Raw genomic sequence first — 16372 nt, 5'->3', positions numbered from 1 at the left:
GGAAGCGGGCGCGGAGTCCCGCCCACTCTGTGGCCCAATGGGTGACGGATGCATAGCCTGGGGGCCGTCGCGCGGGGACCCTCAGCCCCGCCCCTACCACCTCATTGGGCAACCGGTTGTGGCGCACACCCTTCTCTCAGCTCATTGGCTAAGCGAGCCGGGAGCCCCGCCCCCAAGTAGCATCTGGCGGTAACTGGTCACCTGAGAGCTCAGGTTCAGGAAGGGCACGGAAGGTCAGCGTGGGATCATAGGCGTGGTCGTCAGAGTGAGGCCCCTGCGCGGGGGCTCCTCGGTGCCCCACCCACTGCCGGCCGCGCCCCTGCTCCGCCCCCCCCGCCGCATGCGGCCCGTTGTTATGACGACACGGCCGTAAAGCCGCCATCTTGGTGGTGCGGCGCGTTGCGACATGGAGGCCGTGATGGCAACGAGCGCAGGGCCGGCGGGGCTTACGGCAGCCGCGGCCGGGGAGCAGGAGGGGGCGGCGGCGGCTGCCTCCAGCCCGGCCCCGGCGCCCGCCGGCCCCGCCACCGTCCTCAGCCTCCCGGCGCCCTTCAGCGAGGAAGGTAACGGGCCTGGGGCGGGCCCGCTGCCCCGGCCGGGGCCTGAGCGGAGCGCGGCCTGCTGAGGGGGGGGGCCTGCCGGGCCCAGAGGGAGCAGCGGGGGGCTCCCGCCGGGCCCCTCAGCGGGGCGGGGGCCCGGTCAGCGCTGGGCCCCCAGAGCGCTCCTGGCCCGCCCCGGCCCCTCGCCTCCCCGCGCGTCCCGCCCGCCCCGTGCTCCTGCCGCCGGGTCGGGCGAGCCGCGAGGGACCGCCGTCTGCGGAGGAGCCCGGGGTGTGTCGGTCCGCCGGCGCCGGAGAGGGCGGCGAGGGGCCCCGGCAGCAGGCGGGCAAGCGGAGCGCGTTGCGGATGGAGGCACAGCCGTGCCCGGGAAAGGGGAGCGCGGCGGGGGCCGAATTCACCGTATCCCCCCGGGGGAGGGACTGGGGGGTCACCAGCGCGGAGGCGGCCTTTGCCCGGTGGGCAGCGCGGCCAAAAAAAGGCAAACGGTGTTACGCGGCATAGGGCCTGGGATGGGGACTAAGCCAAAGACCATTCGAAGAGCTTTCCCCGCTGCGGCGCTGGCGTCTCCTGGGGACCATCGCCTGCAGTGCTGGTCGCCCATCTCCAAGAGGATGTTGCAGAATTAGAGGGGATGCAGGGAAGGGTGATGGAAATGATTAGGGGCCTGGGGAAACTCATTGGCAGAGCGTGGGGGAAAAAAATTGGGGTAATTTCCCTTAGAAAGGAGATAAGAGGAGACCTGATGAAATGAGAAATGTTCTAGTGGGGCAGATCGGGAGCTTCCGTTCTCCCTGTCATAGAACAGAACAAGAGAATAGTCAATTAAATTTTTAAAAAATGGCTAATTCAAAACTGAAAAAGGAAGTATCTTTCAGGAAATGCATATTCATTGCAACAGGAAATTGTTGAGGCCAAGAATTTAGCAAGATCCAAAAAAAGGATTGGACATTTGTATGAATGACAGTATCCAGAGTTATGTGAGTTAATGCTAACAACAAATTTGGAAGGGATATTAAACCTCATGCTTCACCGTGTAAACTAATCTCTTAACTAGTAGAAATCCAGTTGAGACCTAATGTGGGGTGGGGGGGGGGTTCTTACACCTTCCTCTGAAGGATCTGATGCTGGCCACAGTTGGGGATGAGATACTGAAGTAGATGGATCTCAGGTCTGATCCAGTATGGCTGTTGTTATGTTCCTAGAAAGCAGCTCTCTAGACACTAGAAGTCCTCTTCCAAAGGCTGTCTCTTTTTGGTTTTATTTCCTGATTAAGGCTTCCTATCCCTTTCCAGGTTTCTTAGGCAGATAGTGAGGGTTAGTGCTGATTGAGGGAGATGCTGTAATGGGCTATGTAGTAAGGCAGCTTTGTAAATTTTCACTCTCTTGGGATGAGTAACCCCACTTTTTTTGGGGGGGGGCAAGGAACATGTCACTAGATTTCTTTTTTAATATCCTCTGCTCTGTTTTGTGTGTTGGTAAATGTTCATGATCCTTTTGCAAGACTGCACAAAGTGTTTATGTAACTTGGCTTCAAAAACTTGGAGCCCCTTATCTTGTTGCTGTGACCTGTCCAGCCCATGTCCCTGTGATGCATAAATGCCATAGTGTTGCCCTGTAAGCAAATTAACATCACAAACCTCTACAGACCCTGAAAGAAAATACTGCTGTAGGAGCAAAAATGTATTTAATGGGGTAGAAATAGTCCTAATTCTTACACACTCCAATTCCAACTTTCTCTCTTCATATTGTGGGAGATTTAGTAGACTGGATGGCAAAGGGCTGTTGTCATACAGTCTTAAACATCGTATACGTTAACTTCCAAATCTAATAATTTCTTACATATTAAATTGCAGATGAAGATGATGTTCACAAGTGTGGTCGTTGCCATTCTGAGTTCACCTCTTTGGAAGAATTTGTACAACACAAATTACAAAAGATCTGTCAGCGAACTCAAGAAGCCATTACTGCCACATCAACAAGTCTTCCTAGCCAAGAAGTACAGAAGGTGACAGCCATGTCTCAAAATAATTAGAACAATAATCTATCATAAGTGAACGTAAGATGTGATTTTAACTTTTCTTACTAAAACATTATCTGTTACAGCAGGTTGTTCCTTCTGTTGAGGAGTCCATAACTGTTGCTCATATAGTTGTTGAAGCATCTTCAATAGCAGAAGAAATCAGTAATGCATCTTCTATAGTAGGTAAGTTGCAAGGTTTTTATGTAACAGAGATCTGTTATCATTTAGTCTATTGCCTTACTCTAAAGGTTAGTCAGATGGAGTTGCATTGTAAATTTGAGTGGTGCCCTCACTAGCTCTGTAAGAATTTGATTTCATAGTCAATGCTGTATACTGCCAGAGTTGATTTAGCTTCACTCTATTGTGTATATGGGGAGGAAACCGATTTTAGGTGCTTTTTTAAGCAATGAAAACATATACTAGTTTTCAGTTAATGGCTTCTTTTGCAAATTCCAGTTTTTAGGGAGTTATAACTTTAATACACACATCTTCTGGTCTGAAAATTGCTGTGCCACTTCCTAAGAAAGTTTTGTGGATAGGAGTTCTCTATTGCATCACAAGGGTGACCTTGACTGTTTTAGAAATAACTTGGATCTTCTGGAGTGAATTCTAAACTGGAGGCAAAAATTGTAATTAAATAAACTTTTGTGTATGTAGGTCCTTGTGTGGCGATGTTAACTCTGCAACTGAAGATGGTTTCTCAATAGAATTTTAGATTTTTAGTTCAAGTGAAGTCACATTAAATTATTAATCAATGCCCATAATAATTAGTAATGGAAATATTTTCTCTTCTTAAAATAAAGACATTAAGGTTTCTGAAACCTTACATCCATTATTCATTTCTGCATGTATTCATTTTAGTAAATTGATAGGTCCTCTAGAAGAAATGTAATTACAGAATACTTTTTTCTGTTGAAGCTGTACACAGTTAGAAAGTTTGAAATGAACTCTTTCCCTGTCAGTTTTCCATTTGGTCCATAATCACTGCATCCCTGTCTAATGTGGTTTGGCAGAAGTACGACTTCTTGTTTTAGTGTCTCCGCAGTGTAATTGATTTTGGCTTGCACCGTATTGCCTGTTTTCTGTACAAAATAAATCCATGCTGCAGACCACTTAGTTACAGGTCCCTTCCAACTCAAATGATTGTGGCATTTACTTTCAAAGGTTATGCGAGATGACATCCCTGTCATAGTTCTGATTAAAAAAGGCCTTGTTGACTAGTCTGGTGGTTGAGACAATGTGTTAAACTGTCACATAGGAATCTGTGTGTGGCTCCTGAGCTTTGGGGTTGGTAGAACTAAGGAGGTAGCATACTAAATCTCTGCAGCTACCACGATGAATGGAAATCCTGCAAGGCACCTTTCCAACTCTAACTTAAGTAAAATACACAATAAATATACTCAGATTTAAAACTCCACTTCAAAGAACATCCATCCTGAGCTCTAACACCTTTTAGAATGACTTTGAAAACGCAATAAAGAGTTCCATAATCAGTCAATATTGACTCTGGCTTATACCATTCATGTGTAGTCACCTGCTTCTCTTTTCTTTCCACTACTTGATATCCTAAAAGATTGAATCCATTGAGTCACGTGAACCTGTTATGTAAAGAACGTAGCTGTCTTCATATCATTTTCCCAGGTAGTGGGCACATCAAAGAAGTCATTGTCACAGGAGAACATGTTTTTGAAAACCCAAATGGCCAGATTGATGGTGAGATCACTGAAGGGCAGGGCAGCCCCGATGACCTGGAACAAGATGGCTCCACAGAGCTGATCAGGGTTAAGCTGCTGGTTAATAAAGAAGGTCGATATGTGTGTGAGTTATGCCACAAGACGTTTAAAACAGTAAGTTATGGAGCTGGTAGCTTTACAGTCTACTTTTGTAATGTTCATATGCTCAAATCTTTTAGGACAGTTGTGCATCATGATCTCTTCAGACTTGATAGAAAACTCATTTCCTACTACATAATCTTATTTGGAGATTGACCTCCTTTCAAAACTAGTGCCAGTCAGTCAAATTCGACATTCATGATAAAGCTTTAATTACTGTCTACAAAGGAATTGCCATACTAGATCACACAGTGGACCATTATCTTTGTCTACTACACTGTCTCTGATAGTGGCCAGTGAGGAAAGTGTGAAACCTCTATAATGGACAATCATGGAATAATCTGCAAGTGAAGCTGCTTCTTAACTGTAGTAATTGGCTTAAGCCCTGAAGCAGGAAGGCTTATATAACTGATGTAGTTTTGCATTAGGCTGCATTCCAACATGTCCATTATCTTCACTTGTAAATTTAATGATACAAGCACTTCTTTAATCCTGGTAATGGCTGGAACTTTGTGTTTTTTCTCAACATTCTAGCAGTTCTGCAGTTGCATTTTTTATTAGTAGTGTGAGTGTTCTTGAATGTCTTTGATTTGTTCAAATGTAAAACAACTAATAAAGGAGCATTGCTACCCATTTTTTTAAAATCAACTCATTTTCTAGGCCAGTATCCTTAAAGCTCATATGATCACTCATAGTAGCAGGAAGGACTATGAATGTAAATTATGTGGAACATCATTTAGGACAAAGGGGTCTCTCATTCGACACCACCGGCGTCACACAGGTAAGATACTGTCTGTTTTAGTATAGTGGTTCCTAATTGTTGGACTGGGCTGTACTTGGCTCCTCCATCTTGCCTTAAATGATGAGCTGAAATACTCCACTGTTTTCCACCTTGCATTGAGCTGAGTGCAGTCTAAATCCCATGGTGTTGAGGCTACTCAGAAGCCCAGTTTTAAAAACTCTTGCCATTGCAGATAGTGCATGTAATTGGATGGAAGGTAGTGGGCACAGGCAACTACACTTGCCCCAAAAGGTTGGGAAATGCTGTATTAGACGTATGTTTGATCAAGTGAAAATTCTTGGATGGAGTTAATAAAATTTATTTGGTAATGATTCATGCTTTCTCTTACTTTGTCAAGATGAGCGACCTTACAAATGCAAGAAGTGTGGGAAAAGCTTCAGGGAATCAGGAGCTTTGACACGGCATCTGAAATCTTTGACACCTTGCACCGAAAAAATCCGTTTCAACGTGAGCAAAGAAATAGTTGTTAGCAAAGATGAACTGCCAACAGGTCAGTGAAATAGCAAATGCATGTCCTGCATCAAACAAAGTGTAGGTCACGTGACATTCCTGGCATTCAAATAACATTATTTTCCTTCATTTTTTTTTTTTATATATTTTGTGTGTGCGTTGGGGGGGGGAGGGGGGGCAGGCAATCTGGCTCCCACTTTTTTAGAAAGAAACTACCTCTGGACAGGTAGCGAACCTATCAATCCAGAGTGCACATGGACAGAGTCATACCATGGATGAATAAATACGGATCATAGATCGGAAGATTTATTTGAGAATCTGGCACTAAGACCATTATAATCACAAAATTGACATGCAAATCCGTGTTGAAATGTATCCATCTGCAAAATGCTGTATTTCATTGTATGGAACAATGCTTGAAAAGGATTATACAGGGTAAATGCAAAAAAGCAGTCCTTCAGCCAGAGGTTAATATTTCTAGATACACTGAGTAAGATACACTGAAGTAGAATTAGGTCAAGTGGCTGTAAATAGGGTTTAGCTTCACACTCAGAATTAGAGTGGTTGTTTAATCCTGTGCTTCTTTTCTTGAAGAATCCTGTAGTTCAAACACAGAGACGGTTTCACCTATAGCAAGTGAATCCATTGAGACTCCTGTGATTCACCTATTAACAGATGCAAAAGGCAATGTCCTTCATGAAGTCCATGTCCAAATGCAGGAGCTTCCTGTTGTTGATGCAAAATCCTTGGATCAAGAGGTGAGTGTTTGTTTTTGTTGGATACCCTTCGCATATTTTATGCAAAGAAGCAGAATTGCTATTCCTTGGCCAGGGCTCTTGAGTTGGAAGGTAGCATTACTCACATAAATTCACCTTCCCATCAGTTCCAAGGACACACTCAAAAGGAGAGGAATCTAAAGAGGACTTACTCAGGAAGGTCCGCACAGGGCTTGTATAGGCTAATTTTAATTCTGTTATGTTCAGTAGCTTCCTTTCTTGTAGAACTTCAGTTCCAACACTAGATGGCAAATATTCTGAACTCCTTTGAAAATAATGACATAGCTCATGCTGCTGACTGGTTCTTTATAGCAGTGGTCTCCAACTTTTTGGATCGTGCATCTCCCCAGGGCCAGCTCTAGGGATGTGCAAAAAAAAAAGCCCCCGCCAGTGTGCCGCCGAAGACAGAGCGGGGAGAGCCAAGCTGCTGCCGTGCCAGCAGCGCTCCTTCGGTGGTGCTTCTCCTGCTGCGTGCACCCCACTTTGGAGACCACTGCTTTATAGGACCTGAGAGTGGTAGGACATCTGGTTGTCAATATAACCTCTTGCTTGGGGAGAAACAAAAGTCTGTGGTGCTACTAATGTCTTATTTACTAACATCTTAACGTTGATGTGAATATGAAACTTAAAAGAAGCTAATAAGCCAGGAGTAAATAAGGGTAAGGATGCTTTTCCTGCTCATGCTGTGAAACTGATCTCAAAAGCATATAGGAAAGGGGTCGGCAGCCTTTCAGAAGTGGTGCCAAGTCTTCATTTATTCACTCTAATTTAAGGTTTTGCGTGCCAGTAATACATTTTTAACGTTTTTAGAAGGTCTTCTTCTATAAGTCTTTAATATACAACTAAACTATTGTTGTATTTAAAGTATATAAGGTTTTGAAAATGTTTAAGAAGCTTCATTTAAAATTAAATTAAAATGCAGAGCCCCGTGGACTGGCGGCCAGGACCCAGGCAGTGTGAGTGCCATTGAAAATCAGCTCGCCGTAGGTTGCTTACCCCCGATATAGGAAAACAGCCTGCATGTTCAGAGAAAAAAAAATGGCTGTGTAGGTTACCTGAAAAGACCATACTAGAGCATCTGGTCGTGGAGTTTACAGTCTCTATTATAAAATCAAAAAAGTGATCTGTCATGTATCTGTATGGGATCAGTGATGTCTGGTATACTACTTGGGTGACCTAAAATGGCCATATTTTATGGCCACTCCCTGAGGTTAGACTCCAAGTGAAAGGCTGGAAAGTATCCTTTCAACTGGAGTTTCTCAAGCTCTCGGACTTCTCCAAAGCAGACACATCTCTTTTGCTTTCTGGTATCTGAGATCACAGAACTGGTCACCCTGGTGACAAGCACTGGAATACCCAGAGTTCTTTTGTCTAAAAGGCTGACTTCACATCTGCTGTTCTTATCATCTGAGTATTTTATTTTCTTTAGCCATCAAATCCTGAGGAACTACCATGTGAATGGGAAGTGAACAATGAGAACTTGCTGAGGCAGGCCATGAGGAATTCTGGGATTGTGATAGAAAAAGTTACTGTGGAGGAGATGCAAAAATCAGATGAACCTGGTGTGGCTGCTACAGAAGAACTAGAAAATGAAGAGATGGAAGCAGAAGAAGAGCAGTGTGGGGAACAGTGTGTTGAAGTAGAGCAAGTAGAGACTGTATGTTTGCATCATGTGCTTTTATCAATTAGCTTGTTTTCTTTTCTACAGGAAATACATGTGATTCCTAACAGCCCATGTGAGCACCTTAGGCATTAGCTTCATTGTATCTACACTTTTAATATTTATGCACTATGTATCAGCATAGTGACCAGCAGAGTGTAATATTTTTTGTGCGTTAGAACTTGCAGTGTTAGCACCATCTGCTTCTTTGATAACTTGATTTTTCTTTAAATCAGAGGGCATTTAGCTTAGAATTTTGATTAGGAATATTGATTCCACATAATGTATGGAAAAGGCACTTATATTATGATATTTAATTTCAATAGACCGATACAGAAACAAACGGATACAAAAGTTATGTTTGCCCTCACTGTAGTGAAGTCTTCAGTGGGTCTGTTTCCCTTGAAATACACATCAAAGGACATTTAGGTAAGCCTACTGCAAATGCTGTTCTCTCAAATGTACATATCTGAACGGTTTGTATAGCATTTGTTGTGCAAACTTTATCCCACAACTGCATGCAGATTCAATTAGCGTTTAAAACACTAATGGAGAAATGGAGGTCAGAACAATTGAGAAGAGACTTCCCCTGAGATCTGAAAGTGATGTAAAGTCTAGGTTAAAAAATGCAAAAGCAGCTCCATATTTCAGGAGGTGCAGAGGTGACGGCTCTTCCACACAAACTTCCCCCCACTAGTGTAAGGAACATGAGAGCTGGATTCTAGATGAACAGGGAAAAGATTGACGAGAGACCAGATCTGTGAGTGGCTGGAACAGCTCCTTGACTTGCTTTAAAAGCAAACAAGTACAATTTTTGAGCTGTATCCTGTAATGAATAGGCAGCTACTAGAATTAAGAGAATGGAGAAGACCCCATATTTATTATCCATTGTTAATGCTTATGGAAAAATCATTCCCCCTCTTGCCCACTGCACTCCAAGGTGGGTACAAGAATGGCCTTCTGCAGAAAGTCTTTCATTTTAGCCACATAAAAGGTACAGCAGTTAGCAGCAGGACAAATGTTCCCGCTACATGCATGCACATTGCCTTGCTGTGGAGGGAGCGCTATTAAAATGCAGGGACAGATGGACTTCAGTCTTCTTGGCTCTGATACTGCTGACGAGTGCAAACTGGGTGATCTCTGATGTGGGCAAAAATACTGGGAACTGGTTTGAGACCAGATCTGCTTCATGGAAGACACAAAATAGCCATTAGATAGTACCAACGGAACCATTATCAACCTGATCTTGATTTGAACCAGGGCTCTGAAGGGGAGAAGCACCACATCATCTTACATTAACTCCCCTGTGCCATCTAGTCCTTCTGGTCAGACATGCTATAACCACGTTATTACTTTGGTGCAGTAACGATTTCAGAATTCCCTTGTGCTGCTGTTGCTTGTGGTCTAAGGTGCGTCTCCCTTTAGGTTACAAAGTGTTTAAATGCGAGGAGTGTGGTAAGGAGTTCATGAAAGGCTACCTGTTGAAAAAGCACCAAGAAGTGCATGTCAATGAGCGGCGCTTCCGTTGTGGTGAGTGTGGCAAGCTCTACAAGACCATCGCGCATGTGAAGGGACACAAGAGGGTGCACTCAGATGAGCGGCCATATTCCTGTCCAAAGTGTGGCAAGAGATACAAAACAAAGGTAGGTGCCTCTTTCCAAAACACTCTTGTCTGCAGATCTTTGCTCCCCAAAGTCATGCTCTGTGGAAAGTTAACAGGCTTTGTCTAACAGAGAACTGAAACGCTTTAAAAAAAGTTTTAAATTGTTTTGAGATCCAGTGATACAAGAATGAGGGACTTAAAGTGAGGGGTAAGAATCAAACAAGTTTTGGAGAAAATTCCCTCCTGTTCTGGATGGACAGCCTGTGCTGCAGGGGATTGGTACGGCAAATAGCAGATTTGTTAGAAAAAAATGACTTGCTATGTGAACTGACTTTTTCTTTGCCAAATATGACAGTTAAGAGATCAGTTGCTATGTACAAGCATAAGTTAATTACCTCTGGGGAATGAAGTTTGCCTTCAGAAACAGTACGATGCAGTTACCTCTGAAGTGCTAGGTATAGGCTGCGGTTAGCACACTGGACCAATGTCAGCCTCCTTATAGACATTCTGTAATTGACTCCTAATGCAGTGGAGGGAATGCAGTTTTTGTCTGTTTTATTTTAGTTAGCGATCTTCAGCTGTTCCAGGAGAACTAAAGGATCCTGGACTCTACTATTAGATACAATGGCCTTGCAGTTCATCTCTCAGTAGAGAAATAGTGGGAGCTGTTTCCTCATTCAAGAATAATGTGTTGTACCTGTGGCAGAGGCATATTCCTGCCTTGGCAGAGAGGAAAACCTCAAAGGGGTGTCTGTTCCAAAGTCAGAACTAGAATACTCCTTGTAAGAGGCTGTTTAAGTGGTTTGTTCCTATCAGTCACTCTTCCATCATATCCACTTTATGCTGCAGAATGCCCAGCAGGTTCATTTCCGCACTCACTTGGAAGAGAAGCCCTACACCTGCCAGTTCTGCAACCGGGGCTTTCGGGAGAAGGGCTCGTTGGTTCGTCACATCCGTCACCACACAGGCGAAAAGCCATACAAATGTTACAAGTGTGGACGTGGGTTCGCAGAGCATGGTACTCTTAACAGGCACTTAAAAACCAAAGGTGAGATAGGGAGTCATCTGTCTATGGTGGGATTCTCTTGTGGCTTGATTTGGGCCACCTGCCCTGCTATGGCTGAATCTTAGTGATCATTTTGTATGACTCCATGTAACAGTAAACCTCTCTGATTAATGTGACAACAAGGCCTGCTCAAGTCACACTAAGCTAATTCAGTGGCTGATAGACCAGTCTTGTTTGAATGGGCTCTAGCTACCTTTCCTATAAGCTGTTGATTGTTTACCTGCTGTTGAGTGGCATCAAAAGGTGCAACATTTATTCTTTAAACTACTAAATAAAGCCCTTCTACATTCACCCTTCCACCCAAAAGCAACCCTGATCAGTAAGAGAACTGGTTTATGGGTAACAACTGGTCCATTCATCTAGTACAACAGTAACTAAAAGTGGAAATCAGTGAAATCAAATTCATTGTGTTAAGTCTGATAGAGGCAAAAACACTGAGCTATCTGTGTTTCAAACTCTAGCTTCCATGATCCGTAAATGCAGCATTTGAAAGGGGAGAGATCCTCTCTTCCACACAGCTTCCACTCTGAATCTCACAATATGGATTTGGCTATTTTATTCTGTAATTATTACATTCTCCAAGGCTTCAGGTGAGGCCAGAAGAAACAGGTGTCTTCATAAACTAATGCAAGTTCACCTGTCTCCCAACATCAAAGGGATTAAAACACAATAGAAGTGCCAGGTGCCAACAGCTGCTTACATTTTGTGTTCTGCAAAATTAAACGTGAAATCTACCTCTACATTTTGTTTTTGGTTTCTTGACAAGTGAAATTGCCCATTATCTTACTACCTTTTTCTGTGAAATGCCATAAAGGGGTGTGCTGTGTCTAGTTGAAGCTGCTATGGTCTGCTGGGCAAATAATAATATTCAGAACACTTGCAAATATTTACATGGTTGACTGGATCAGCACCCATTGAGTCACTACTTGTTCTTCTTATATATACTAAATATGTTCTAAAATCATGTTGGCATATAATGCTTCTAGAGAATAGTTACAGCTTTGCTAGGAACATAAATATGCTAAATTGTATACTGGTACAAGGGCCTGGCTTCTTATGAGGGATATCAAGGAATCTTGGGATCTATTCTCAGGGGTGAAAGTAACATTAAGCATTTACATGTACAGGGGCCCAGCTGGGGGGTCAGCCTCCCCCAGCCAGCCCATCCACACTGTCTGGCCCATGCTGCCCAGGACTCCGGTGGCGATTTAAAGGGCCCAGGGTTCTGGCCTCCGCTTGTGGTAGCAGCAGCAGCTGGGAGCCCCAGGCCTGTTTCAGTGGCCAGCCCTGGGGCAGCTGCCCCTTCCCCCTGTTGGCAGTGACCTGGGAGGGGGTAAATGGGGCAACTACACAGTGCTGCCATGGCAAAGTACCCTCCTTAGACATCACTGTCTCTTTCCCCCACTCCCCATCGGGGGCCCTGCCTGCAGGGTCCTTAGGGGCAGGGCTGCGGATTTGGAGGGGGAAATGGACAAAAGGGGCAGCGACATTAAAGTGCTGCCACAGTAGCACTTTATAGTCGGCTGCGTACAGGCCAGCATCAGCGGCCACTTCTTACCAGCGCCCTGTACTGCCTGCTTTCGCCCCCTCTGTTCTTATTGGGCAAGACTTTTGAAATCCAATCTGATTTAAGCACTCAAACTCTTGTATGGTCCTAGTAATTCCATTGTATTAGTTGTTGAGGCTGGATTCTAGTTTCCAAGGTAGCATGTCTTTGGAGCCTAAAATTTGGGCCAGAATGTTTGGTGGGGGTAGGGAGAGACTACATAACTGCTGCTAGCTTCCACCTAGCAGTAGCCCATAAAAAGTGTCATTAGGTGGGACCTAGCATTTGATTTTGGGTGTGAAAATCCTGTTTCTCTTGTTTCATAGTAGACTAACATTCTCTTGACATTCCTGAAATATCATTCAGGTGGCTGCCTTCTTGCATTGAAAGAGGTTGAAGAAGTGATGGTTTCTGAGGAAAGTCAATCAGCTGACAACTTAGCGGCAACAGTTATTTCTGAAGATCCTCATACTGTTCTAGTAGAATTTTCTTCAGTGGTGGCAGATACTCAGGAATACATCATTGAGGTAATAAGCCACTATCCCAGGCTGCTAGTAACAAGTGGATAAGGAAGGGCAGATAGGAAGAAGGGCTTGTGTTCCACTGAAACCTGTGCTGTAACTAAATGCCTGCACAGTTCTGTGCATTGCTCACCTGTAATGCAATAAATAGGGGAGAAGAGTCCATCAGTCCACAGGGTGCTATGGCGAAAGGATGCTGTGCCTCTAAGAGGGGCGCACCCTGCATCACTTCTGAGAAACTTGTGTTAAGGCCTGGAGAGAACTACATACAGCTGCCTCCTTGAGAAAGACAGGTCATAGCAGTAGAGGGAGAACAGGAAGAATGTTGAGAAGGATCCCACATTCCAGTTGCAAAGTTATAGCATTCTTTAGCGATCTTTTGCTTTGTCTCTTTCCAGACTGCTACTGAAGAAATGGAGACCAGTGAAGCTACTGAAATAATAGAGGGAACAAGACACGAGGTAGGCTGCCAATTATGCTGCTCCTTTCGGATCTTGTTGTCCATTACCCACTGTTAAGATAAACATACAGTGCCTGAAAGCCACACTAAGTATACCAAAACCCAGCTAGCTTCCCCCCCCCAAATATGTAGTTTTGCAGACTGGGCTTTATAGCCAGTGTACATACTGAATAAGTGAGGACTTCACATTAACACCATAAGATCTTTGTGAAACTTACTGTTCTCTTAATTTCACCAAGTGTACTAAAACCAAAAAAATCATAGTTGGAATGAAGGAGTTTAATTTGATTCAATTCTGGTTGGAATTATCAATATTTCTTAACTCTGCGGTTGAGTTAGCATTTGAATTGGAACCTAAAATGATGGTTCAGTAACCAGTTCAGCTATGTTTCCTGTAGGTTAATGTCTCACACTTATGCTTGCACTGTAACTCTTAGCAAAAGAATACAATGAAGTATTTTTCACTGTAGAAAAATTTACAAGTTATTTGCATTCACTAGTACAACATCCTCCAGACCTCTGTCAGTCATAATTGACTGTTAAGGTGACAGAAGCTGGGAATGAGTGACAGGGAATGGATTACTTGATTCCCTGTTCTGTTCATTCCCTCTGGGGCACCTGGCATTGGCCACTGTTGGAAGTCAGGATACTGGGCTAGATGGATCTTTGGTCTGACCCAGTGTGGCCGCTCTTATGTCATGTACAAAGTGAATTTCAGGCCAGAAAACATCCTTTCTATGCTGACTTGCATAGGAGGGACAAGCACTCAGCAGGAGGCGATTGAGGTGTTCTGGAAGTTGTAGTAGTTTCCCCTGATTAGTCCTATCAATACCTGAAACCACCTCTCCCATTCTCCTCTTCCAATGGCTTCCTCGGAAGTGTAGTGTCTCTGCCGCCCCCCCTCCCCCCTTGGGTTGGAGCAGAGAGACATTCCCTTCCTCAGCACTCCCAAAAGACTACAGAGATGTCCCTTAGCATTGGATTACTCAACCTGTTTGGAACAAGTTACCAGTTCAGGGGTTTTTTGGATTCAGTTCATTCAAAAAAAACCCTCTCTGAACCAGTGTTCAGGTTTGGTTCAACTTCCTGGTTGGAACTGCAAAGCTAAAGTGAGGCTGGCTAGTCTCTTGCTGGACACATTGTAACAAATTATGGTTCATCTTTAAGTTCTTACACTGAGGCCATCACTCTGGTATTTGAGAACCTGGATGTGTGACATCCTCATGCTAGTTTTAAACAGTTTTTTAAAAAAACTTGACTTCATTATACAAACTGTTTCTTCCTCAAATACCAGCCATTCTCTAGTGAGATGAGATGTAAAGTACTCCAGCTATCTCACTCTCACTAAGATGCCATACCTTCAATAAACATTTGAATTCATCTGAACCTATTTAATTGTTTATATTACCTCACTAAAAAGCTACCAGGCTGCAGTTAGTTGTAGCTGGGCAGCAGTAAGCACAATACACTGAATAAGAGGAATTGTCTGGATTATTAATAAACTTTTTTCTTAACTTAGGTTGACAGTCACATTATGAAGGTTGTGCAGCAAATAGTAAATCAAGCAAACTCTGGCCACCAGATCATTGTGCAGAACGTTACAGTGGCAGAAAACTCTGAAGTAACTACTGACACTGCAGACACTATCACCATAGCAACACCAGAAAGTCTTACAGAGCAGGTTGCCATGACACTGGCTTCGGCTATTGGAGAAGGAGCTGTGCTGACAACAGAGGGTAGCATTGAGACAGAAGAAGCAACTGTGACAATGGTTGCATCAGAGGATATTGAAATAATGGAGCACGTAGGAGAGTTTGTGATAGCCTCCCAGGAAGGAGAGGTGGAAGTTCAGACAGTGATTGTCTAGGGGCTAACATCTAGTGAATGGCAGACCTTAGAGCAGTGGTGGACATCTGGTAGGCCGCGAGACAGTTTGTTTACATTGACTGTCCGCAGACATAGCCACCCGCAGCTCCCAGTGGCTGCGATTCGCCAATCCCAGCCAATGGGTGCTGCAGGAAGCAGCAGCGTGTCCCTGCGGCTTCCCACAGCTCCCATTGGCCAGGAACAGCAAACCACGGACAGTAATGTAAACAAACTGTTTCGTGGCCCGCCAGTGGATTACCCTGACAAGTCGCAGGTTGCCCACCACTGCCTTAGTCAAGTGTTTTTTCACCAGGGCAGGCACCAGGCTCAATCAGCATTAAAGCTTGCTGTTCCAGGTGCTTGGGGAGCAGGAGAGAAACTCTTCTTAAAATATATAAGGCAACACTTTATAAACTGCAAGTGGTATAAACTAGGACATTATACATTTTCCTGTTTTAAAATGGAAATGCCAGTACCATAAAGACCTCTGCCTAGCTTTAAGGTGCAATAAGTGACTGACAGTCTTAATTCACACACCTAACTTTTTGTACAGCTGCCTCCAATAAAGGAATATCCTTTGCAAAGCATTTACCTCAGACCATTGGACAGTAGTGTTCTGGTATTTAAGTCACAACTTAAATGGAAGATATGTCTTGCTCTGAGAGAATCAGATTAATAAATAACTGAAGAGTTTCTGGGCAAATTTACCACTGATGAAAGGCCATGGTTTCATGCCTTCCAACCACACTACTTTAATTCTCATAAGGCATAGTAATATAGGTTTATCTCACAGATAATAGCCTTTTATATAGAGATCTGACAGAATGCATCATATCCTTGCAATGCTCCATAAGTGGCTACTCAGAGTTAACTTTTTCATGTATGAAGCCATATTGTACATGATTCTTTTTTAACTGTATACAGATTTTTACTTGCAGAGTGTAAATAGAATACATTTTTTAAAAAATAAAATATTTAAAGTTCTTTATGGTTTTAGTATTTCTCCTCTAGTGAATTGATCACTAGAACCACCATGAAGAATCTCTGAAAGGAGAAGGGGACATTCTTCTCCCTCCCCCCCCAAAAGTGTACAACTTTAAAAAATCCTCACTGAGGGTGATTTGTACTTGTCTTCAACTTAGTGCCTGAAGTCTGTGTGGCACAATCCCTCATGGGCTGTGAGGCTTCAAACAGAACTAGGGCTTCAGAA

The 16372-nt window shown here is 43.8% G+C and overlaps 1 protein-coding gene across 2 annotated transcripts; it reads left to right on the top strand.

Annotated features, from left to right (window-relative positions):
• Window positions 1–385: 385 nt before the first annotated feature.
• Window positions 386–16129, top strand: E4F1 (E4F transcription factor 1). 2 transcript variants are annotated; one of them, XM_084641915.1, is made up of 14 exons: window positions 386–563; window positions 2414–2565; window positions 2667–2763; window positions 4222–4427; window positions 5073–5193; window positions 5552–5704; window positions 6259–6422; window positions 7870–8097; window positions 8427–8529; window positions 9526–9743; window positions 10553–10751; window positions 12682–12842; window positions 13235–13297; window positions 14816–16129. In XM_084641915.1, exons 1-14 carry the CDS (start codon window positions 407–409, stop codon window positions 15161–15163), a joined length of 2370 nt encoding a protein of 789 aa, XP_084498041.1. In that variant the 5' UTR covers window positions 386–406; the 3' UTR covers window positions 15164–16129. The 2 variants fall into 2 exon arrangements, with proteins under 2 accessions (XP_084498041.1, XP_084498040.1); XM_084641914.1 differs by having other exon boundaries at window positions 2664–2763.
• Window positions 16130–16372: the final 243 nt, after the last annotated feature.

The sequence above is a fragment of the Lepidochelys olivacea genome (genome assembly GCF_965140295.1).
Source record: "Lepidochelys olivacea isolate rLepOli2 genome assembly, chromosome: 10".
NCBI lineage: Eukaryota > Metazoa > Chordata > Testudines > Cheloniidae > Lepidochelys > Lepidochelys olivacea.
This window is presented reverse-complemented; position numbering and strand designations above follow the sequence as displayed.

Bases quoted from the DNA above. Each gene is read 5' to 3' on its own strand.
- E4F1 (XM_084641914.1), top strand. From the start codon at position 407: ATGGAGGCCGTGATGGCAACGAGCGCAGGGCCGGCGGGGCTTACGGCA. The intron at 6,423-7,869 runs GTGAGTGTTTGT...TATTTTCTTTAG, and splicing joins CAAAATCCTTGGATCAAGAG to CCATCAAATCCTGAGGAACT. The intron at 8,098-8,426 runs GTATGTTTGCAT...TAATTTCAATAG, and splicing joins AAGTAGAGCAAGTAGAGACT to ACCGATACAGAAACAAACGG.